This window comes from Aspergillus japonicus, assembly GCF_003184785.1.
Source record: "Aspergillus japonicus CBS 114.51 unplaced genomic scaffold BO86scaffold_22, whole genome shotgun sequence".
Lineage (NCBI taxonomy): Eukaryota > Fungi > Ascomycota > Eurotiomycetes > Eurotiales > Aspergillaceae > Aspergillus > Aspergillus japonicus.
Genome location: NW_020291659.1, coordinates 51,740 through 75,908, shown reverse-complemented (window position 1 = coordinate 75,908; position 24,169 = coordinate 51,740). Strand labels below are relative to the sequence as shown.

At 54.3% G+C, this 24,169-nt stretch overlaps 1 protein-coding gene across 1 annotated transcript; it reads left to right on the top strand.

Moving 5' to 3' along the window:
- Positions 1-539: 539 nt before the first annotated feature.
- BO86DRAFT_429696 (putative nonribosomal peptide synthase) lies at positions 540-23,912 on the top strand (the record flags this gene model as incomplete). The annotated part of the gene is made up of 2 exons (XM_025675651.1): positions 540-13,436; positions 13,491-23,912. The coding sequence occupies 2 exons, from the start codon at positions 540-542 to the stop codon at positions 23,907-23,909; spliced, it is 23,316 nt and encodes a 7,771-aa protein (XP_025527930.1).
- Between the last annotated feature and the right edge of the window lie 257 nt (positions 23,913-24,169).

Sequence of the window (24,169 nt, the reverse complement as noted above, 5' to 3'; positions counted from 1 at the left end):
TAAGTGGGTTAGTGGTGTGAGGCTATGAGAGATCATCTGAAGAAAGCCGCCGGGCTTCTGATTATGCCTGTACGTATATATATGTTTATATATTGTTTTAAGAGAGACTGTCAAATGACACGCGCGGCGCCAGTTGCCTGTACTCCTTCCTATCTCTGCACTAGACCGGCAAGTGCCGTGACGAATTATTCTCCCGCGTCGGGCAAGAGAGAGGCTAGTCTCGGCGGTACCATCAATGATCTACACCCCTCCCTTGCATCTGGCTACGCTTCCACCTCCACTCGACCTGTGGCCTGTGGACTTTCGACGATGGGGACCTATCACATTGGTATAGCGGTCAATCCAATGTGCGTCGGTTTGTTGTGGTTTCGAAAGACCATCTCATCTCTATTCGGGCCGAACCTGAAGTATAAGTCAGTATACCATCCGAGTGACTACCGATTGTTCAATCCTTGTCGAGACTGCTACCTTAGCTACCACTTTCTCTTCTTCCTCCTCCTCCTCCTCCTCCTACCCGGGCTTTTACTCAAACCGTCAGCATGGGTTCAATCGGAGATTTGCAATGTCCATTACCAGAAGGCGTGCAATCAGTGCACGCGCCGTCGGTGATGCAGGAGGAGATGATACTATCTACAGTCGCTGATCCCGCCCACGAATCCTATTTTGAGACCTACCACTTCAGCGCCCCGGGAATTGTGAGCCCAGACCAACTCAATGTCGCCATACACGCAGTAGCAGGAAAACATGCGGTACTGCGATCGATCTTCATCCATCAACACCAATCAAGTATGGCAAATTTGCGAATTGCGGTGCTGGACCCGGCGTACGTTCTCCAACGAGCAAAGCTCCTAAGCCTGCAGCCGATAGTCGATGAAGCACTCTTTGGCATCCTCCAGCTGGAAGCCATCGAGACAGATGAGTGGGATGGAACTATGCCGTGGAAGTTCTCTTTGACTGTCAGTCCGCAGCAACAAAAGTCTTCTATCACCCTCAGATATCACCATGCACTGCTTGATGGTTGGTCTGCAAGGGCTCTTCTGGAACTGGTTCAACAGCAGATGCACCTCCCGGAAAAGGTGTTGCAAGAGTCGGATTTCTTTTCTCTAGTGCGCCCGCCGCTCAAACATGATTGGAAGCAGGATGAGACATTGCTCCGCGAACGACTGGGGGAAATTGAGACATCGCCCGTACTCAGCCCGGGGAGAGTGTCAAATGGTGGCCTTGGCGTCGGGGAGGTGATCCGTGAGGTTTCTCTGAGGCTTAATGTCAGTTCACCGGATCGACCAGCTGTTCCCGCACGACTTCTTCGTCTCGCTCTGGCCATGAGTGTGTGTGTTTTTAGCAACAGTGAGGACTCCTTGTTCCTGGAAATTACTTCCGCGCGAAACACGCTCCTCCCTTCGGACCAACACGTATTGGGGCCGGTATTGAGACCCCAAGTGCGGAATATTCGCCTGCAGGAACAAACGAAGCTCGGGGAATGTGCGCAGCTCTTGCGCTCCTCCCACGACCCCCCGCATAGTCTGAGTGTTGGCCAGCTGAAGTCCTTTTTGCCCGAGAGTAGCACAGAGCTGGACGTATGTCTAGTCTGTCAAACCAATCAGTCGTACCCTTCGAACGATGTCGGTGACTGGGGGTGGACCAGCGGGGAAGCACGGAACGACCTCCCATTTATCGTGGAGACTTTACCTCCAAAAGAAGGAGCATTCTTCGTCAAGATCCGATACCACCAGGACCGGTTTCGGGAGGAATTTGCATCTTCTTTTCTTGATTTCTTTTGCCAAACCTTGATGTGGATGCAAGCCACTGGTGATAGCATTGAGTACCGGACATTTGCATCCGCTGTATCGGAAATATGTCACCAGGGGGGTTACAGACAGCGCTATCTAGAGTTGAACCCTAAGGAAGCCCTCCTGGATGACCCTGCATGTGCACACGACCTAATTGAACAAGCCGCTGGCAAGTGGCCCAGCAAGATCGCCTTGGAAACGGAGCATAATCGTTTTATGACATACGCTGAGCTTTCAAGCGCGAGCAGTAGGGTAGCCCAAGGCCTGAGACACCACTTTCCCCATGACCGGAAGGACCAGGCGCTTGTCCCCATTTGCTTTGACAAAGGTGTTGACATGGTCGTTGCCATTTTGGGAGTGCTCAAAGCCGGCGGTGCGTACGTGCCATTAGATCCTTCTCTGCCCAAGGAGCGCCTCGTGAGTATCCTAAGCGTCTGTCATCCAGCTGTGGTCGTCGCTGGCCAGACGGAACTCCAAGAAACTCTGTATTCGACATGCGCTGAGCTAGGTGTCCTGGTGACGTCTATTGACGGCCTTTCCGCGCATGATGCATCTCATAATCAATTAGGTTGGCCGGATCATTCAAGCTCGTCATCCCTGGCATATATCCTGTTCACATCCGGGTCGACAGGGACCCCGAAAGGAGTCATGGTGGAGCACAGGAATCTGGTTTCCTTCATGAAAGCAGGGGAGGGCAATGCAGATGGTACATGGAAATCTACGCGGCTGCAGCTGGCTGCGTACAGTTTTGACGCATCCATCGGAGATATCTTCGCCAATCTATACCGCGGTGGCCGTCTCGTATTGGTACCGCGCAACAAAATGCTTTCGAATGTGAACCACTGGCTGGAGGAGAGGTTAATTACTCATCTCGCATTGACTCCAACGATTGGTAATCTTATCATTTCGCATCTGCCTGCCCGGTTGCGGACGCTTATGTTCGGTGGTGAGCCTTTCCACCAGAGTTTTCTGGCGCAAGCCCCAGCCGAAACGCGAATTTGGAATACCTGTGGTCCTACGGAAACTGTGGTGGATGTTGCCTGCTGCATACTCGACAAGACCAAGGCTGATGAGGTCCCCATCGGTCGACCCTTCGGCCAGTGCCAGGTCTATATCCTACGGCGTGGGACAAGCAGCGATACAGCGGTTCCTCCGAACGCGGTTGGAGAGATATGTGTCGCTGGTCCTCAGGTTTCACGCGGCTATCTGGGGCGACCGGATCTGACCAGCCTTGGGTTTGTCACGGACCCATTTTGTCCATCGCAAAGGATGTATCGCACTGGGGATTTGGGTCGTTTGAATCACAACGGTATGCTAGAACATCTCGGCCGAGCCGATGGCCAGATCAAGCTGCGAGGACTGCGAGTGGAAACAGGCGAAGTGGAGGTGACAATCAAGCAGTCCTCCATCATTTCACAGGTATCTGTCAGTGTCGACCACCTCGGAAGCCATGATCGCGAAGCTCTAGTTGCTTGGATAGTTCCAGGAGCCGGTCAAAGTACGCAAGGCATTGAAGTTGCGTGGAAGGAAGAAATACTGCCCTGTTGCCAGCGGCGGTTGACACCGTACATGATCCCGGAAGTGTGGATCATGGCCTCACATCTTCCCCTTACAGTCAGCGGCAAGCTGAACCGGGGTACTCTATCCTCGTGGGTGAAAAGTGTGGCAAGGGGCGGAACCCACGAAGGTCTACATGTGATAGCTGCACCATGGAAACCACAAGAAACCACAAGGAGACTGCCAACAAGCCCGGCGGAAAAGCTCATCGTAGCCACCTGCGCGGACGTGCTGGGTGCAGCCTTCCATGGCATATCTGTGGACGCAACATTCATATCCCTTGGCGGTAATTCTCTCCTGGCCATGCGTCTCTTGGCCGCACTTCGACAAAAAGGGGTACATTGCTCCTTACGAGACTTGCTGGGCCCCATGACGCTCGCTGATGTAGCAAAAGCCATGTATCCGTCTAGCAGCCCTCAAAAGCAGGCCACCAAGGCATTTTACCGTGAGGACAGTTGGAAACAGATTGTTGCTAATACCAGTATCGCTGTTGACACGATTGAGGCAATTTATCCATGCACTGCACAGCAAGAGGGCCTCATCCAGAGCAGCCTTCAAGGAGGAAAGTCCACGTACTTCGCAGCGATAATCATACGTTTAGGTAGTACCATCAACCTGGACACGTTCCGGAAAGCCTGGAAACGATTGGTACTTGGGTGTGACATCTTGAGAACCGCGTTTGTATCATCCTCGCAAGTAGAACATCCGCCGTCCAGGGAGTCCAACATCCTTCAGGTCGTTTTGAACGAATCCGCCGCGGACGTGAGACGGGTGGCCAGCCTGAACAACGGAGATGTTGCGTTCGAATTCGGAGTCGTCCCTCTCTCGGCAGGAATCACCCAAGAGTCTGTTGATGAGCCGTGGATGTTACACCTCCGAATCCACCATGCTTTATATGATGAAGCATTACTATCCAGAATCACCGCCGAGCTTTCCGTCCTGTACGAAACACAGGAAGTAGGAAGTCCAGTCACTGCTTTACCCCCAAGCCGGCCGTTCTCCGCTTTTGTGGAGTCCCTCTGCACCGATGACCCAGCGCTCTCGAAGGGATTCTGGAAGGACTACCTGCACGAAGCGGTTCCCGCAACTTGGCCCCTGACAAGTGGGATTCGCAGAACGCGAGAGGAAAGAGACCAAGATACAGAAACATGTCTCTCCAAAAAATGGGCCGGAAATGCTGTTGCTTTGGGCCGGATGTTCCAAGCAACACCTGCGTCAATTGTACGAGCTGCATTAACTCTGGTACTGGCACAGTACTCTCAGACGGATGACGTGGTGTTCGGTGAAGTTTCCAGTGGCCGATCGGATCATGATTGCTTTACCTTAGGTCCTTGCCTCGCCACGCACCCTGTCCGCATCCAGATTGATCGCAAATCGCCATCGTTGATGCACAAGCTTGTGGCCGACGCATTGAAATCATATCTAACCACAATACCGCATCAGCATTTGGGGCTAGCTAATATTCACCGACAGATGTCTGATGCTGGATTGATGGCCTTCCAGGTTCTCTTTGCCCACCAGGAGACATTTGCAAAGTATAGTGCTGCTGCTGGTCGTTTCCACGTGGAGTCGGCGAGGTTGCAAAACCTTGGGTTTCCCCTCATACTGGAATCGAGATGCGATAAAGACACTGGTGAACTTGCGCTGGAATGCACCATTGACCGGCAATACTTGGGAGAGCAGGATGCTAAGTGGTTTCTACGATCTATATGCCGTACGCTCGACATACTCTCAGCCGTTGCTGAGGGGAAGGTCTCTGAGCCAGAACTCATGACGGCCGTTGTGGATGAGGAGATGAGGCAGACTCTCGAGAACTGGTCGACAAAACGCACCCCGTTTCGTTCAACACCTGCAATGAATCCGGAAATGTGTGTCCATGAGCTTTTCGAGATGCAGGCCAATCTGACGCCACAGAAGATCGCCCTTCAAGTGAATCAATCCCGTTTCATCACATACAATGAGCTGAACAGACGATGCAGCGAACTGTCCAACGCGTTGCTGAGCTGGCTCGACAGCTCGGGGTTTGAACTCTCACGAGATCAACAGATCATCCCGCTTTGCTTCAACGATGCCGTCGACATGGTGATTGCTATGATTGCTGTGTTGAAGGCAGGTGCAGCATATCTACCAATAGACCATCATCATCCACAGGACCGAATCCACCAACTACTCTCCTTATCAGGTGCCCGAGTGATGGTGGGCGATCGCTCGGTGGAAACAATGGAAAAGCTGCAGGCTGCGAGCAAGCAGGCACAATGTGGCATCGTTAGCATTGAAAGGCTGCTGAGTCTGCATGGGCGGCAGACAGTGCGAATTCCCTGGCTTAAGCCCACCCCGCAATCTCTGGCGCATGTGATTTTCACATCGGGGTCGACTGGAAGGCCCAAAGGGGTGATGGTCGAGCATCGGAATCTAACAGCTTTCATGCAAGCGAATGAACCGGAGGCGATAGGAACCTGGACTTCAGCACGGCTGCAATTGGCCACTGCCACCTTTGATGCAGCAACAGGGGAAATCTTCGGCACGCTGGGATCGGGTGGGCGACTGATCCTAGGGCAGTCGACCCATGAACTCTTGGCCACTTTGCCGGACTGGCTGGATAGAACGGTGATAACCCACCTCTTTGTCACACCTCGCGTCGCGGCCAACTTCTTGACCGATATTGACCCTCCGTACCTCCGTACCCTTCACGTTGGCGGGGAGGCCTTTGACCCCAGCATCCTACCACGCCTGCCCGCTGGGTGTGACGTGTATAACGTGTTTGGTCCAACCGAGACCACAATATACGCAACACAGTACAAAACTCGGAAGGACGACGCATATCGCCGCAACATTCCAATTGGGTATCCCTTCGGGGGCTGTCGGCTATACGTTCTCAATCCGGAGACCTTAGAACAGGTTCCCGTGGGCGTGACAGGCGAGATTTGTATCGGAGGTCCACAAGTCACTCGAGGCTACCAAGGCCGGCCGGATCTGACATCTCGGTCTTTTCTGAGTGATCCTCGCGTTGCCGGCCAACGCTTGTACCGGAGTGGGGATCTTGGGCGGCTCTGTGGCGATGGATCCATCGAGCATCATGGGCGAATTGATAGTCAGATCAAATTGCGTGGTCTACGAATTGAGGTATCGGAGATCGAGTCGGTGTGTCTAGAACATGCGATAGCCACCGCATGTGCAGTAACTGTGCTTGATCGAGACGAGGGTCAGGTTCTCCTCGCCTTTGTCCAAACCGAGAAGGACCACCAAACAAGCCCTGGTTCGGAAGCGTGGAGTCAAGCGGAGGGGATGATACATCGCCATCTGGAGAGCCGTCTGCCTAGCTATATGGTCCCCGCTCGTTTGCTTCCTATCGAAGACATGCCTTTGACCACCAGCGGGAAGGTCGATCGACGCGAACTTGGTGCTCGAGCCGAGCGGATGGACCAGGAAGGAAAACTATTCACCCCACAGCATACCAATCATCGCGAAGGCTGGGTTCCAGGTACGACTGAAGATAAAATCGCTGACGCATGGGCGCAGGTTCTTGGGGTCGACAAGGCAAACATCACCCAAAATATTGCATTTTCTCGTCTTGGGGGTGACTCGATTCGTGCCATTCGTCTGCTATCGCTGCTCCGGAAAGCCGGATTGAAGCTCAATATGACCGATGTGAGCAACGCGTCTACGATCCGGTCACTGGCACAATGCGCAGCCGCCCATGTCAATGTGCCCGCAAGGAGTACGGCAGAAGCAACCGACATCGATGCGCATAGTGGTCCAGTGGCGCTGGGTCCAATTGCTGGCAGATATGCTAGCATCCAGTTGAAGCATGCTTCCCAACGTGGTGAGCAGGTGATAAATCATTTCAATCAGTCGGTGCTGCTGGACGTGACTGGAATCTCCATAGTACGGCTGCAGCTCGCCTTACAACGTCTTCGCAGTCACCACGATACTTTACGCGCGATAGTCCACTGGAGCTTCGATCTCCCAATGGAGGAGTGGACCGTCAGGGCTCTTCCTCATTCAGACATGGAACCACTAAGCCTTGATACCCCGCGGATGACCCTCACGCTCGAAGCCCTAGGTGCGGAGATCCAGCATCGACTAAGTGGATTAGACATCCGGCGTGGGAAGGTCATGGATGCCGCTCTCTATTGCATCGACGGAGATGCCCGTGTCTTCCTATTCTGGACCATCCATCATTTCGTGGTTGACATTGTGTCCTGGCACATTCTTCTTGAGGACTTAAACGCCTTGGTGCAGGCAAAGGAGGAACCGGAATCGGTTGTTCTGCAGCCGGCAACTATGGGCTTTTTCACATGGACGCGTCAGGGCCAGATTAAGCATGAAGCTGGGTCACTGGCCACAGGCAGTACACTAGATGCACCACCAGAAAGCCCAGTATCTTCATTTGCCTCCGATCAACTGCCCTTGTGGGTTCGCAAGCCGGGGCTGGTTCCAATTCACCCGATCAATCGCACCACAACGGTAGCCAGACTGAACTCAAGCATCACAGAACTACTTCTTGGTCGCTCAAACAGCGTGCTTTCGACGGAACCTCTGGATCTACTACTAGCAGGGCTGGCCATGACAATTTCCAAGCACTTCGCAGGCGCCGTTCGCCGTCTTGTAATCGGCTTGGAAACCCATGGTCGACACACTGGAACCAACAACGCCGATCTCTCGCGATCAGTAGGTTGGTTTACCGCGATTATGCCCATGCTTCTTGACTGCGGAGAGGAATCATCGTCTATCGAGTCAATAGTACGTCGAGCTAAAGACCAGCGCCAACTTCTGATGAAAGACGACCGAGGATTTCACCATTTCCTGGGCTCCCGCTGGGGTACCGCCAAGGTCCCCAATAGCGAGATGATGGGTCTGGTTTTCAACTACCAGGGGGTCCGGCAGCAGGCTCGGGGCCAGGATGAAATGGTTCTGCATCCGGTTCAACTTCCAGGGTTAGGCTGGAAGGATACTTGTCCAGATGCCGTGCCGCTGTCGCATGCCGCACTTGAGCTCTATGTGTATGACAAGCAGACTTATATCGAGGCTACATGGCCGTCAGAAGGTGCGATGGACGGCGGTAATGTCGCCGAACTCTTAGGTCAACAGATTACAAGTATCTGCCAGTATCTCGACGAAAAGGATCGTCTGGGGCAGACGTCAATCAGTGCGTCGTCGACGTCCGCGTTCGGGGTGCTGCCTGGAGACTGCTTTGATCGTGTGTTTCGCCTGTACGCCGAAGACACACTGGAGGATATCATCCCTTGTACCCCGATGCAACGGGCCCTACTTTACGAAGGAATCGCCGATCATGAATCGCCTCGGTATGTGACTAGCCGCGTCTGGCGCATCCCCACAGATAGGTCAATGTGTTCGCAGATCGAGGAGGCCATTCGCAGCCTGGTCCAGCGACATGAGGTGCTGCGGACGGTTTTACACATCGATCCCGAAGTCGGGCCTTTGGCCCTGGTTTTACGTGATACTCAAACTCTCGCTACAAGCGCGGTTGGGCAAATAGAGGTTAGAAATCATACCGAGCTGGAGGAGATGGTGGCGAGCTTGTTGCGCAACTCTGAGTATGGAAATCCATTGAAGCAACCGTTCTGCACTCGAGTCGTGCGCGCCACGGATGGGTCGGCGGCGCAATTGATCTGGCTACTGCACCACAGTTTGATCGATGCCTGGAGCCAGGATATGCTGTTTGGCGAGTTGACCCAGATCCTTGTGGATGGCTGCCCGACCGAATCCCTGACGCCGCGACCTTCTTTTGGCTCCTTTGCTCGCTATGTGGCTTTGGACAGCCGCTCAGACCAGACCCACGGGGGGTTCTGGTCGAAGACCTTGTATGGAGTACAACCTACCACATTCCCTTTCTCCTTGATGTCTTCACGGCCGATGGATGCCGATGCAGTTGTCGTGGAACAGACCTGTAATCTCGCCACGCTATCCGAAAATTGCATATCGCCTGCGGCACTGGTGTCACTGGCGTGGAGTTTGGTCCTCTCCGAAATCCTCGATACCAGTGATGTCACTCACGGAATGCTATTCTCAGGGCGACAGGTTCCACTGGATGGTGTAGCTGATATTATCGGCCCCTGTATCAGCACGGTCCCGATCCGTACCCAATTGAACCGGCACGGCAGGGTCCTGGATCTTCTACAATCAACAGAGACTGCGATTTCCTTGGCGGGCGCCCACAGTATTATTGGGATCGATGGCGTGGCTCGGGCAGCTGGGGTGGAGGCGCCGGCCTTGGTGAATACGCTGCTTAATTTCTTTGGCGTTCGGACGGACGTGCTCGAGGATGATAGCATGAATACCATGCTGGAACTGGACAGCGTTGACGATGGACTACCCCCCTCAATTACGCTGTCGTGCTGGCAGCGGCAGACCGAGGCCAACACTATCGTCATGCGCCTCGAGCGTCGACATCCTCTGCAGGCGGGCATTGCACAGTGCCTGATGGAGCGCATGGCCTGGTATTGCCATTCGCTGTCCTACCAGACGCATCGAACACTCGACAGTGTTTTATCGATCACTCCCGATGAAGACCAACTGCTGACTGAATGGAGCAAGTCCGTCGACGCGCCGCTATCTGACGCGTATCCTTGCATCCACGATCTCATTGCGAGATGGGCAGCGGAGGTCCCAGAAAAGGTGGCGATTCAGGTTGCAGAATCCCAGTTTGTGACGTACCGGGAGATAGATCAGATGTCCACGGCCGTCGCCAGAGTGATCCAACAACTAGTTATTGATCAATGGTCTGGACCTACTCCGCCGCTCATCCCCATCTGCTGCGACCGGGGTGTTGACATGGTGATCGCGATTCTTGCCGTACTGAAGGCTGGAGCAGCGTATGTACCGCTGAATATCTCCGATCCAGAGGGACGGCTAGAGACTATCTTGCGTCAAACCCAGTCTAGGATCCTCATCGACGGCTTACTTGGCGAGGATAGCCGTCGCAAATTGTATGCAGTTGGTGATCGCACGTCGACCTCGGTGTACACTATCAACGATCTCTATGCAATGCCTTCCTCGAAGGCCCTCCTGCCCCAAGTTCGCTCGGGGTCGCTTGCGTATGTTCTTTTCACCTCCGGATCCACGGGGGAGCCTAAAGGCGTGATGATCGAGCACCGCAATCTTACCTCATTCATCGCCACGCAGCACGATGAGCTGATCGGCCGGTGGACGAGTTGCCGTATGCCCGTGGCAGCATATACATTTGACGTTTCCATGGCTGACCTATTGACCGGTCTGGCGATCGGTGCCCGCGTGGCATTGGTGGACAGTAAGAGAATGTTGGCCTCCCTGCCAGACTGGACCGAGCGAATGCTAGCCACGACTCTCTCCATGACCCCGACCCTGGCCTCTCTTCTCGCCAGACAGCTTCCGCCGCTGGTAGCCTTCCTGCTGCTCGCAGGCGAGGTTTTTGACCCCACCATCATGAAGGCGCTTCCCCGTGAATGTCGTGTGTGGAATGGATATGGCCCGACAGAAACTTTCTATGCATCTTTCCACTTTGTGGACGCACAGACAACGTACGCCCAGGGACAGGTCCCCATCGGACGGCCGTTTGGTGGTAACCAAATATATATTCTTCGCCCAGGCAGTGACGACCGTCGGCCCATTGGCGCAATCGGCGAGATCTGCATTGGCGGGACCCAGGTTGCCCGCGGATACCTTGGCCGAGAGGATTTGAGCAATCGATCTTTCACCAGAAGCGCATGCAATGACCAGACGGTGCTGTACAGGACGGGCGACCTCGGGCGGTTCATTGATCGTGGTGTGATCGAATACCTGGGCCGCATGGACGACCAAGTCAAAATCCGGGGCCAGCGAACCGAGCCCGCGGAGATCGAGTCAGTTCTTCACAGCGCCTCGCCTCACGTAGCCCATGCGATTGTGGATGTCCATCCTCCCAAGCAAGGGGCCGGGCCAGTGCGCGTGATTGCGTTCATCGCAATAAGAGATGCCGTGTCTCCCAGCGGGTGCGAAACGCTCATCCAAGCGGAGGTAGAGTCCGCTTGTCGAAATCATCTTCCAGCGCATATGATCCCATCCACGTGGGTCCATGTGCGCACAGTGCCCCTTACAGCCAGTGGTAAAGCAGACAAGAAGAAGCTACGTTCCTGGTTGTTGGCGTTGGAGGACAGGGAAACAGTGCCCGAGATATCAATCATTGAATCATTTCCGTCGGAGCAAGTGCACGATATGGATGGTTCGCAAGGCCCGGACAGTCCTCGTGAGGCGATCCTGAGACAGTCATGTGCCCAGCTATTCAAAGTGGATGAGGATAAGATATCATTGGGATTGTCTTTCATATCATCCGGGGGTGATTCTCTGTTGGCATTGCAGTTGAATGCTCGGCTAAGAGAGAAGGGATTCAAATGTACCCCTCGCGACATTGTGGGGGCTCAGAGCCTGGCTGAACTAGCAAGCAACCTGGAATCCTCGAATGAGAATGTGCCCCCGGCACCCATTGTCGACTGGACACTAGATCTGGACGAGATGGCACGTCTCCCAGCCAACGGTATCGCGGACTGGGAGACGATAGTGCAACATGCTGGGATTGATCCCAACCAGGTCCAATGCGTCATGCCGTGTACACCCTTTCAAGAAGGCATGCTCTCGAGCAGCGACGCGAATGGAAGCTCGGTTGGATACTTGGCGCACATGAACATCGGCCTGGGCAAGCAGATTGATATTGACGCCCTCAAGTATGCTTGGCAGGAAACCGTTGACCAGGAGGATATGCTGCGGACCACGTTTATACTCACCCCTACGACCGATGCAGATACATCAGGACCTGAGCAGGACGGCGCACTCCTCCAAGTGGTTTTATCTCCTCAATCGTCGCAAGTAGGTCGGGTTAAGTCATTGCAGGTGTTTAGTCACGCTCCGCTTCCTTATCTGCAGGGGGAAACTGAGCAGGGCTACCATATCCCTATCGCTGTCGCTGTTGCGATCGAGAACCAGGACGACGAGGGACAAAAATGCACACTTCACATCACAATGCATCATGCGCTGTATGACGAGGCGTATCTATCCTTGTTACTGAAGGATTTGTCCGCTAGATACCGGTCGATCGTATGCAACCAGGGCGTCGATGAAGTGTTTCCACGAGACCAACGAATCCCATTCGCCACCTATGTGCGCTTCGTGCATTCGAAGCTAGGTCAAACACCGTCCGCATCTCCTGCTGGCGAATTCTGGAAACGCTATCTGGCGGATGCGGTTCCCAGTACATGGCCACTTTCGCACGGGATGCAAAGCTCCATCACTTCAGCGATGAGTCCAGAGACGTCGGCGATGGAATGGACCGGCAACCTTCGAGCCGCGGCTTCTAGCCTCCAAGTGACTGTTGCGGCGATGGTTCGTGCAGCATTAGCTCTGACGGTGGCCGAACACGCCAATGTTACTGACGTGGTCGTCGGGGAGGTTTCCAAGGGCAGACCCGATATTCGCCGCCACGGCGATTCAACATCGAGGTTCATTGCAGGGCCATGTGCCACTACTCATCCAGTGCGGATCCGATTAGCTGGCGAAGATGGAAGCAAAAGACATACAATGCTACAGCTCTTGCGCGAGTCTTTCACCTCCTACATGGAAACCCTCCCCCACCAATTTTACGGCCTTTCACGCATCCGAGAGCAATCCAGCCGCGTAGACCTCCTGCCGTTCCAAGTTCTCTTTGTCTATCAGGACGCGTTTCGCAGTGAAGAAGGACTCGCGGGAGACGGCGCCTTCCAGATCCAGGCGGGTCACTTAGGGCAAATGGGGTTCCCTATGGTTGTTGAATGCGCCTGTCTCCCTGGGGATTCCGGGGTGCTGCTTCACTGCACCTATGCACCAGATGTGATTGACAAGCAGGGCATTGAATGGTTCCTACACCATCTCGCGCAGTCGCTTAATGCTCTCGTGCAAGTGGACGCGACCGGAAGTGGCAGTATGAGGTTGGCACGAGTCCCTCTCAGCTCGCGGGAGGCTCGTCAACTTGAGCTATGGAGCCGCAGTCATCGAGCAAATGAGGATAACAAAGTCAAAGATACTCGACCCACGTCTCTAACGCACGCTTTTGAGGATGTTGCGAGAAGGATGCCTGAGAAGGTTGCTTTGCAATCTTCACAACATGAATATGTGACTTACAGTGAAATGCAACAGCGAAGCACGGACATGTCCCTGGCGCTACAAAGATATATAGCCTCATTGGACGGCATCAGCTCTGAACATCTTGTTATTCCAATCTGCTTCGAGCGCACTACGGACATGGTCGTCGCGATCCTGGCGGTCCTGAAGGCAGGCGCAGCATTTGTACCGCTCGAGCCGGGCTACCCAGTAGAGAGGCTTATCAGTATCGTGAGGACGACCGGTGCTCCGCTCATTGTCTGTGGAGTGACGGAAAAAGACAATGAAACCCTGGTCGCGGTGTCCAATGCAACCAACAAAAGCCTTGTTACCCTTGATGATCTGAAATCCACCCCTACCTCGGGCCACACTGTACTCGCACAACAGTGCAGGGACGAATCTCGCCTTGCTTATGTGTTGTTTACGTCGGGCTCGACAGGGAACCCGAAAGGCGTGATGATAACGCACGGCAATTTACTCGCCTTCATGCAACATAATGACCCGGATGTGCATGGAAGGTGGTATAACTCTCGGATGCCGGTGGCCTCGTATACGTTCGATGTTTCTATGGCAGACATCCTCACAACCCTTTGCTCCGGTGGCAGGGTAGTGCTCGTTCCAGTACAGAAGCTATTCTCTTCCCTGGGCGCCTGGGTTGATGATTCAATGACGTCTCACATCTCTCTCACTCCGACAATCGCCAACATTCTCTGGGAGCCTGTCAAGAACGCTGGGGTAGTCTTTCCATTCCTCAGCGTGTTGTTATTGGCTGGCGAAGTATTCGATGTGCAGCTTCTGAACTATCTCCCAGAAGAATGCCGGGTCTGGAATGGTTATGGCCCGACTGAAACGTTCTACGTGACGTTCTATCATATTCCCAAAGCACGTACCAAGGGACAAAGCTCAGTCTCAATTGGATACCCCTTCGGAGAGAATGAAGTCCATCTCTTGGGGGTTGAATCTCATGATCGTGTACCAGTTGGATGTATTGGTGAGATCTGCGTGACGGGCCCACAAGTCGCACGCGGATACCTTGGCCAGCCAGAGCTTACAGAGCGACATTTCCAGCGCCATATCCTAGACCAGCAGACATCGGAAGGCCTCCTGTATCGGACAGGTGATATGGGAAGGTTCCGTCCCGATGGAAAACTAGAGTACCTAGGTCGACTCGATCGCCAAGTCAAGATCCGTGGTCAACGCGTGGAGCTCGCGGAGATTGAGGCGGTGATCTCACAGCATGATTTGTTGGACGGCTGTGCGGCCGTGGTGGTGAATCGTCCCACTGGAGATACCCTGTGTCTCTTCTGCGTGGCGGCGTCTGACCAAACCCCTAGCAAGGTGTGGGACGCCAATGCTGCCGCTCAAATCAAAGCGTGGGTTGCCACCAGACTTCCGGCACACATGGTGCCCTCATACCTCTTCCCATTGGAAGGGGGGCTTCCTCGCGTTCCCAGTGGGAAGGTAGACCGCCGACTGCTAGCTCATAGAGCCACAAGTCTGTTAGCAGACCCTGCGTTATCCAATCTGGATCAGGACACGTATATTGGACCTACGACGGAGAGAGAGAAGGTAATCTGCGACATTTTCGAGGAAACCTTGGGCCGGCGGGTGAGTATATTGGACAATTTCCTCCACCTTGGAGGACATTCCATACTCGCCATTCGAGCAGTATCCAAGATCAATAGTCGCCTCCACGTCCATCTTTCCTTCAAAGATGTGTTTGACTTTCCAACCGCTCAAACTTTGGCACGACGACTCGACTCCACAGCCATGAGCCAACAACAACTGTATACTTCAATTCCCAGGCTTCCTCGGGATAAGACGACAGTCAGGCAGTCATTTGCTCAGGGCCGACTCTGGTTCTTAGACCAGTTGCATCCGGGGTCAACTTGGTATCTGATGCCCTTTGGGCTTCGCATCAGGGGAGAGCTGCATCTCGATGCGTTGGAGGCCGCTGTGTCCGCGATTGAGGAGAGGCACGAGACACTTCGGACGACCTTTGAGCACCGCGACGGGCAAAATATCCAGGTCATACGTCCATTTGCACACCGTCCGCTCAGGGTGGTTCACGTGCCGTACACAGCGGGCGAAGAAGGCCTCCTTCGCGCCCTGAAGGAGGAACAGTCCACCCCATTTGATCTCCAAAAGCACCCAGGGTGGCGACCACTCGTCATTCGCCAGAATAACAGGTCTCATATTCTATCGATCGTGATCCATCATATTATCTGCGATGGTTGGTCTGTCGGAGTGCTGCTGAAGGAACTGAGTACGTTCTATTCTGCTGCACTTCATGGCAGTAGCCCCATCCATACTCAGCTGCCACCGCTACCCATCCAATACCGCGACTTCTCCGCGTGGGAGAACCAAGAAGGCCAAAAACTCGAGCATGATCGCCAGCTGAAGTATTGGATCGAAAGGCTCGCGGGCAGCAAGCCGGCCGAGTTCATTGGTGATAAGCGAAGGCCTCCAGCCCCGTCGAGGCAAGCAATCTTCGAGGAGGTTCGCATCCATGGTGCGATATACGACCGCTTATGCCAATACTGTAAGCAGCATCAGCTCACACCTTTTATTGTTCTACTGGCCGTCTTCCGAGCCACCCATTACCGCCTGACAAAGGAAGCCGATGCGACCATCGGTACACCGATTGCCAACCGAGGGCGCGAAGAGCTGCACGACATCATTGGACTCTTTGTGAATGTGCAGTGCATCCGGCTCCAGGTCGATGATCATGATACCACGTTCGAGGACCTTGTCAGTCAGGCCAAGTCCGCCGCGACAGATGCCTTTGCCCACCAGGATATCCCTTTCGATCGGATCGTGTCCGCCCTGCAGCCTGACCGAGAAACCACCCAGAATCCCTTGGTACAGACGGTGTTTGCCGTCCATCCGCAAACACAAGGGAAAGAGCAGCTGGAGGGGCTGGAGACCGAGCAGATCCTTCTGTCACGTACCACTCGGTTTGATCTCGAATTCCACCTCTTCCAAGAAGAGGATGGCTTAAGCGGTCAAGTCGTGTTTGCGCAAGATATCTTCTTCTCTGAAACCGTAAGAGCGATGATTTCGGTGTTCTACGCGGTGATGGAGTGCGGGCTGAACCAGCCAAGCACAACCATTGCCTCCATGCCCTTGCTTAATGACAGCTTGCTGCATGACATGGACGATCTACTAGACATCAAGCGGACAGATTACCCGCGGAATGCCACTGTAGTGGATCTATTCCGCCTGGAAGCACGATCACATCCCGACAGCGTTGCTATATTGCATGAAGGAAAGGAGCACACGTATGGGGATCTCGACCGCCAGTCGGATCGTATCGAAAGGTGGCTCCGCAGTCAACACCTTGATCCGGAGACCATCGTCGGGGTGCTCGCAGCACGATCCGCTGAAGCAATCGCCATTTTCCTCGGGATTATGAAAGCGGGCCTCGCGTACTTACCACTGGATGCCAGTACTCCACACACTCGCATTTGCAGCATCCTGTCATGTGTAGATGGAAAAATACTGGTGATTGTGGTGGACGAAGCTCGGGTTGCTGTACCCGATGTCGGATTGGCTCACGTGGAGTTCATTACCCTCTCTCGCATCATCAAAGATGGCGAGCGACAGGAGATATCGGACGGTCAGGGGCTGGACGCTAAATCTTCAACAGCATCTGCGACCAGCCTAGCATGCGTCCTGTTTACTTCAGGGTCGACAGGAACGCCCAAGGGAGTGTTGATCGAACACCGTGCAATTGTTCGAATGGTCAAAGAACCTAACTTCACCCGAGCCGCAGGCAAGCCCCTCGCTCATATGGCGAATCTTTCCTTTGATGTATCTGTCTGGGAAGTCTTTATGCCTCTCCTTAGTGGTGGCATGGTGGTATGCATTGATGCGATGACCGTGCTGGACTATAAGCGCCTGAGCGATGCATATGCTCGCCACAGCGTGCGAGCGGCCATGTTCACCCCGGCCTTATTCAAACAATGCCTGCATGAGACCCCTCTCATTGTCAAGACCCTGGATCTTTTGATTCTCGGCGGAGATCGTCTCGATCCTGAGGATGTCGCCAGGGCCAAGCAATTCACCCAGGCTACCATCTTAAACGGATACGGGCCCACAGAGAACATGGGGGCGAGTACTCTATACCCGCTGCTCGACGACGAGGCATATGCAAATGGTGTGCCGATCGGGAAGCCAATAAGTAACTCTGGGGCGTATGTGACGGATGATTCGCTCAAGATTGTCCCTCAAGGCGTGGTCGGGGAGCTGGTTGTCACGGGCGATGGGCTAGCCAGGGGATATACCGATCCGGACAAGAATGAAGGTCGCTTTGTAGACATGGTCATCGGCAACGAGGTGGTCCGGGCATATCGGACGGGGGATTATGCGCGATGGAGACCGGTTGATGGGCAGCTGGAGTACTTTGGCCGTCGAGACGACCAGGTCAAAATCCGCGGCAATCGGGTGGAAATGGGGGAGATTGAATACACCCTCCTCTCCCACGGCGCAGTCCGCAGCGCTGCCGCCGTGGTGAGCGGAACGGGGGCAGATGTTGACCTTGCAGCCTTTGTGGTATTGCATCCGATCCACGACGAGGTGGCGGAGACGGAGCGGGTGGATGCATGGAAGACTGTCTTCGATACAGAGGCGTATGACAGCTTCACCCTTCAGCCCGACAGACTGGGAAGAGACTTTGTCGGGTGGCTCTCGATGTATGATGGATGCAGTATTGACCTTCTCGCGATGGAAGAGTGGCTGGATGACACCCTTCGGGCCTTGTTGAACGGACAAGACCCTGGAAAGGTCTTGGAAATCGGCACGGGGTCTGGCATGATCCTCTTCAACATTGTCCAAGGGCTGGACGAGTATGTTGGGATTGAACTGGTGCCGAAGCTCGCCCGGATGGTCGAGCAAGTGGCCAACGCAGACGAACGACTGGCAGGGAAAGTAAAGGTCCACACAGGCGTGGCTGACCGTATCGAGGATTTCATTTCTGGCTTCGTCCCCAATCTGGTCATCATCAACTCCGTCGCGCAATACTTTCCCAGTGCGGCCTATCTCTTGGAGATTATCGAGAAACTGACGCGGCTGGAGGGTGTCCAGACATTATTCTTTGGCGACATCCGGTCCTACCCTCTGTACGACGAGTTTCTGGTATCGAAGGCGTTGCATAATGACGGCGCGAAGGCAACTCGAGATCAGGTACGGAAGTGTATGGAAGAATGCAGAGCCGCCGAGACCGAGTTATTGGTGGATCCTGCGTTCTTCACCTCCTTGACTAGTCGATTCCCAAATCGGGTCGAGCACGTTGAGGTTCTCCCCAAGCTGATGAGTGCCACGAACGAGCTCAGCTGCTACCGCTACTCGGCCGTGGTTCACATGAAACATGCTACAGCACCGCCGCGCACCATTTACCAGATTAACGAGAGCCAGCGGATCGACTATTCATCGCGGTCCTTGAATTCGCGGAGCTTGCTGGAGCACCTGCGACAATCGCATGATGGCAGACCCATCATAGCCGTGGAAAACATCCCAAATCGCAGGATAATCCTTGAGAAATACATAGTGGATGCCCTCGAAGAGGGAAGTCCTCCTCCCTCTCGCCCCATGGACAATCAGAGTCACTGGCAGGTCTATCACCGTAACCGAGCAGCACAGACCTCAGCCTTGACACCGGGAGATTTGGTCTCCATAGCCAACCAGGCAGGATTCCAGGTCAACATTAGCTGGGCTCGACACCGGTCACAGCGTGGGGCATTCGATGCAATTTTTCATCGACTGAAGCCAGATTGTCTACAACAGCGGGTATTGTTCAACTTCCCAGCTGATCATCAGGGCCAGGACATCGGCTCATTCACCAACCATCCCGTCCAGAGTCAACAAAATCAACAGTGCATAAGTGAGCTCAGGGAGTACTTGCACGCGCAGCTTCCAGCATACATGGTTCCACGCACCATCACCGTCCTCGATCAGCTACCCCTGACAGATCGTGGCAAGGTCGACCGCCAGGCCCTTCGCCTGCGAATCACACAGCAAGAACCAGCAACCACCAAAATGCAGCCGAGTTCCGATAGAGAAACAGTAGATTTCGGCACTGGAACTGAGCGAGCCATTTGCAATGTATTTGCGGAGGTATTAGGACTGCAGGCTTCTGTTGACAGAGAAAGCAGTTTCTTTAGCCTGGGGGGTCATTCTCTGCTGGCTCCCCGCCTGGCGGCTCAGCTATCAAAATGCCTGGATTGCACGGCGACTGTCCGAGACGTCTTCGACTGCCCGACGCCTGCGAAATTAGCGGATCGTTTACATTCAAAACAGTCAGATAGTAATAGGGACGCGAGCTCCACGATTGACAGTCAAACGAATACCTTTGCGCTGGACAAGGTCAAACACCAGAACGCCCTTCGCGACTGGGGAGTTGAATCCGACGGAGTGAGTCACTTGATGCCTTGCACTCCCTTTCAAGAAGGTGTTTTGTCGAACTTCCTAGCTGCACCAGAAGACTCCGGCTACTTGAGCGTGGTACGGCTAGGCCTGGAGTCACAACTTGATGTGGAGGCGATTCGGCTCGCATGGCAAGCAGTGGTTCATCGCGAAGAGACCCTCCGCACGGCTTTTATTCCCGTTGCTGGGGATGTGTCTGCATCATCCATTACCTCCAGCACTTTTTGGCAATGCGTCTTCGACAACAACTCCCCCGAGGTCCAACGGCTTTTGTCTATCGACGAGCAAGATAGGCAGCGGGACCGCCCTGCTTTGGGCTTTGGCCATATTCCAGTATCGTTGGCTTTGGTGGACGGACCAACCTCGTGCAAGGCCGCCAGGGATAGTTGCTCGCCCCAACTCGAACTCACCATCCATCACGCTCTATATGATGAGGCGTATCTCAGATGGATCATTCAGGAAGTTTCCCACGAGTATCATAAAGCTCGACTAGAGGAAGATCGTATTCCCCAGCGGCCAACTGACATTTCTGTGAACATGATTCCGTTCCGCACGTTTGTCTCTCAGCTGCAGGCGGTTCCAAAGGGAGGTGCAGCCTCATTCTGGAAAGAATATCTAACTGGGGCCCCTGCCGCGTCCTGGCCGGTTGCGAGAGGACTGGAGCGTGGGAGAATAACAGAAATCGATGAGTTCTCGACCCGGTCTCTGACATGGAAGGGAAACATGCATGATCTAGCTGGAGCTAGAGCAGTCACTCCTGCCGCGATTTCACGAGCTGCAGTGGCGCTCGTCATAGCCGAGCACAGTGGTGTGGAAGACATCGTTATTGGCGAGGTGTCTAGTGGAAGATCCATCTATGATGGCGCTCCTGGGTTCGTCGCCGGTCCTTGTATCTCAACACACCCTGTGCGGATACGCATGCAACAGAGGCAGGGATCGGGCAGCAGCAGTCAGCAGAGACTGTCCTTTGACCAGTTGGTCAAACATTCGCTGGATTCCTATTTGGAGACCGTGCCCTACCACCAGCTCGGCTTGCCCAGTATCCGACGGCAATCCGATGCCCCCGATCTCCTGCCATTTCAAGTGCTTTTTGTTTATCAGCAGGCTTTCAAATTTGAGACGCACGCTCCGGAAGAAGAAACATTCCCCGACTTCAAGGTCCAAGGGGGTCACCTGGGTCGGTTTGAGTTTCCTGTCGTGCTGCAAGCAGCCTGCCATCCAGTCACAGGTCACCTGAATCTACAGTGCATGTTTGATCCCACGGTTCTCATTCCAGAGGACATCGATTGGTTGCTCGAACACATATCTCAGGTTCTCAATTTCATCGCCGAGAGTCCCTCTCAGCCCAATGCCAGGCTCACGGTTAGTGACGCGGAAGAGGCAGCGTTGGCAAAATTCGCGGGCGAGACAGGGCAAACCCCAGAACCACTGTTGAATACTGCTGACGAGTCGCTGTGCGCTCATGATATGATATCGCAACGGGCCATGGAGAACCCTGACAAGATAGCTGTGCAGTATGAACTCTCCCGGTTCATGACATACGGAGAGCTGGAGAGTCAGAGCACCAAGCTATCAATCATGATTCGCCGATTTTTCGATCACACTGGCAACTCGCAGTGTCATCAGCAACCCTTGGTTCCAATTTTCTTCGACAAGGGAGTGGACATGGTATTAGCAATGCTGGCCGTTCTCAAATCTGGGGCGGCTTATATTCCACTCGACGTTTCGCATTCCGAGCAACGTTTGAGGGTGATATGTGAATCCGCGCAGGCCAAGCTGATCATTTGGGATGGGCACAATGGCTGTGACAAGCTGCATGCTATTGGGCACTCTTTAGGCGCCACCGTCTTGACCCTGAGCGAACTTTCTGATGCAGCGGACGGCTGGAGAAGCACTCAGCAGTCTGGGGGACAGCCTACACAGTCCTCCCTAGCCTATATTATCTACACGTCTGGCTCCACGGGCGTACCGAAAGGTGTGATGGTCAGTCATACAAATTTGGCATCCTTCATTAAATCCGCAGCAAGGGACATATACATGTCCTGGACCGTGAATAGACTCCAGCTCGCTTCATATACATTTGACATGTCAGTCAGCGATATCTTCCCCGTACTTGCCACAGGGGGACGCGTCGTACTCGCCCAACAACAGTCCCTCTGGAGCGATCTGGCTGGGTGGGTGGATACTTTTGCAGTCAATCAACTTATGACAACCCCCACGGTGGCAGATATGATGCTTTCTAGTGCATCTTCCGACGGATTCCGGTTAGCACATTTGCGTGATGTGATAGTGGGAGGCGAGGCCGTCAAGGCAGATATCCTGGATAAGGCACCGGCAGAGATGGTATTTCGGATCCAATACGGTCCAACTGAAACTACCGTTGTCGTGACTGGTTGTATGCTTCGAGGACATGCATACCACCACCCTGTTCCGCATTCGCAGATTACCACAATCGGATTCCCGCTTCCTGGCTGTCGCGTCTACATTCTCCAGCCAGGCACGTCCAACCGAGTACCTATTGGAGTACCGGGTGAACTATGCATCAGTGGGCCACAGGTAACTGGGGGCTACCAAGGTAGTGGCGTGGAGAATCCTTCCAAAAGCCCATTTGTCCCCGATCCCTTCTGGGCCGGGCAGACGATGTACCGGTCTCGCGACATTGCCAAAGTCCACGGAGATGGAATGATTGAGTGGATTGGGCGGATGGATTCCCAGATCAAACTGCGGGGCCTGCGGATTGACTTGGGCGAGATCGAGTCCTCAGCGAGGCAGCTCAATGGTGTCCAGTCGTGTGCTGTTGTCAAGGTGGATCAGGGAGAGAAGGAGACCTTGCTTGCTTTCATCGAGGTAGCAAGCTCCCACGAAAGACACATTACCCCTTCCATCATCCAGCAACATCTTGCACATCATCTCCCCGCCTACATGGTCCCTGCCCACATTCAGCTGCTCGGCAAACCACTTCCGCGCACTGCCTCTGATAAGCTGGATCGAAAGGGAATCCAGGCCCTTGCGAAGAAGCTTGTGGATGACGGAGAGTTACTGTCCTTCTGCGCCAGCGAAATGCTAGCGGCTGATCGCCCATGTCCAGGGACTCTGGAGGCAACCCTCGCCTCGCATTGGGCCACTATACTAGGAGTCGACCAGGAGGTGATTCGTTTGCAAACGCCGTTCTCTTCCTTAGGGGGAGATTCCGTGCGGGCCATCAGTCTACTCGCACTACTGCGGCGCAACAACTTCCAGCTCAATTTGACCGATTTGGATTCATTGTCGACCATCCGGTCCCAAGCATCCCGAATCCTCGGTGACAAGCAACCACCGCAAAGGCTCCCTGCTTACATGCAGTTGACCACCCGCAGCACCAGTCGGGCGACGATGGTGCTGATCCATCCCTTCTTCGGTCAGTCGAGTGTGTTCGACCATGTCGTGCCGGCTCTAAGCCACCAGTACGATATCGTGCAAGTCTCTGATCCCTTCTTCGGAAAGCCGGAGGGCCCCGCATCCCTGCGCGACTGGGCCGCACATTACTTGGAAGCGCTGCAAGTCCAGCTGAAGCCAGGCCGGCCCGTCGTTCTGGTCGGGTACTCCTTCGGCGGCCTGCTGGCACTAGAAATGGCACGATTATTGGAGGCAACCGGACAAGGATCACCCTTGTCGACCGTCATTGTTGACACCCGTTGCTATGATCCGCACCAGCCGTTCTTCGCCGATGAGAAAGAGAGAAGCACCGCTGCGGACGATGCCGTCCGCCTCTTTGGCCCTGGCCAAACCAGAATGATCGAGGAACACTTCGATAAACATGCCCGCATCTGGGCAAATTCCGCGTGCCCGGACACCTACCTCGGCCGGTCGCTCTACCTGGCCACTCCGGATGCTGTCCAGTCCGGGGTTGTGGATTGGTGGCGGTGTCAGTGCCCGCACATTGAGGTACAGCAAGTGGAATGCTCGCACGGGGAGATTTTCGGTCCGGCGATGACTGGACGCGTAAGTGGGGTGATCAATGCACATTGCAACCTGGATACACACGCACAATGAGACTTAGGAATGAACGTGCGCCTCATACGAGAAAGGCATCTCTTTTCTTGGGGGTCTGGTAGTTGTTTGTGGCTTTACTGGTGTTTGTACATGGTTTGATGAAGCTCAGGGACGGGCGATTTGGAGGGTGGGTGGTTGGTTTGAAGTAGCTAAGTTCTCTGCGTGTTGACAAGAAGTGAAGGCATTGGGATCACGTGGCCGGGTTACTGGGAGATATGGACGAAGAAGAATCTGTAAGATTTGAGGTGTGTGTTGGTCTA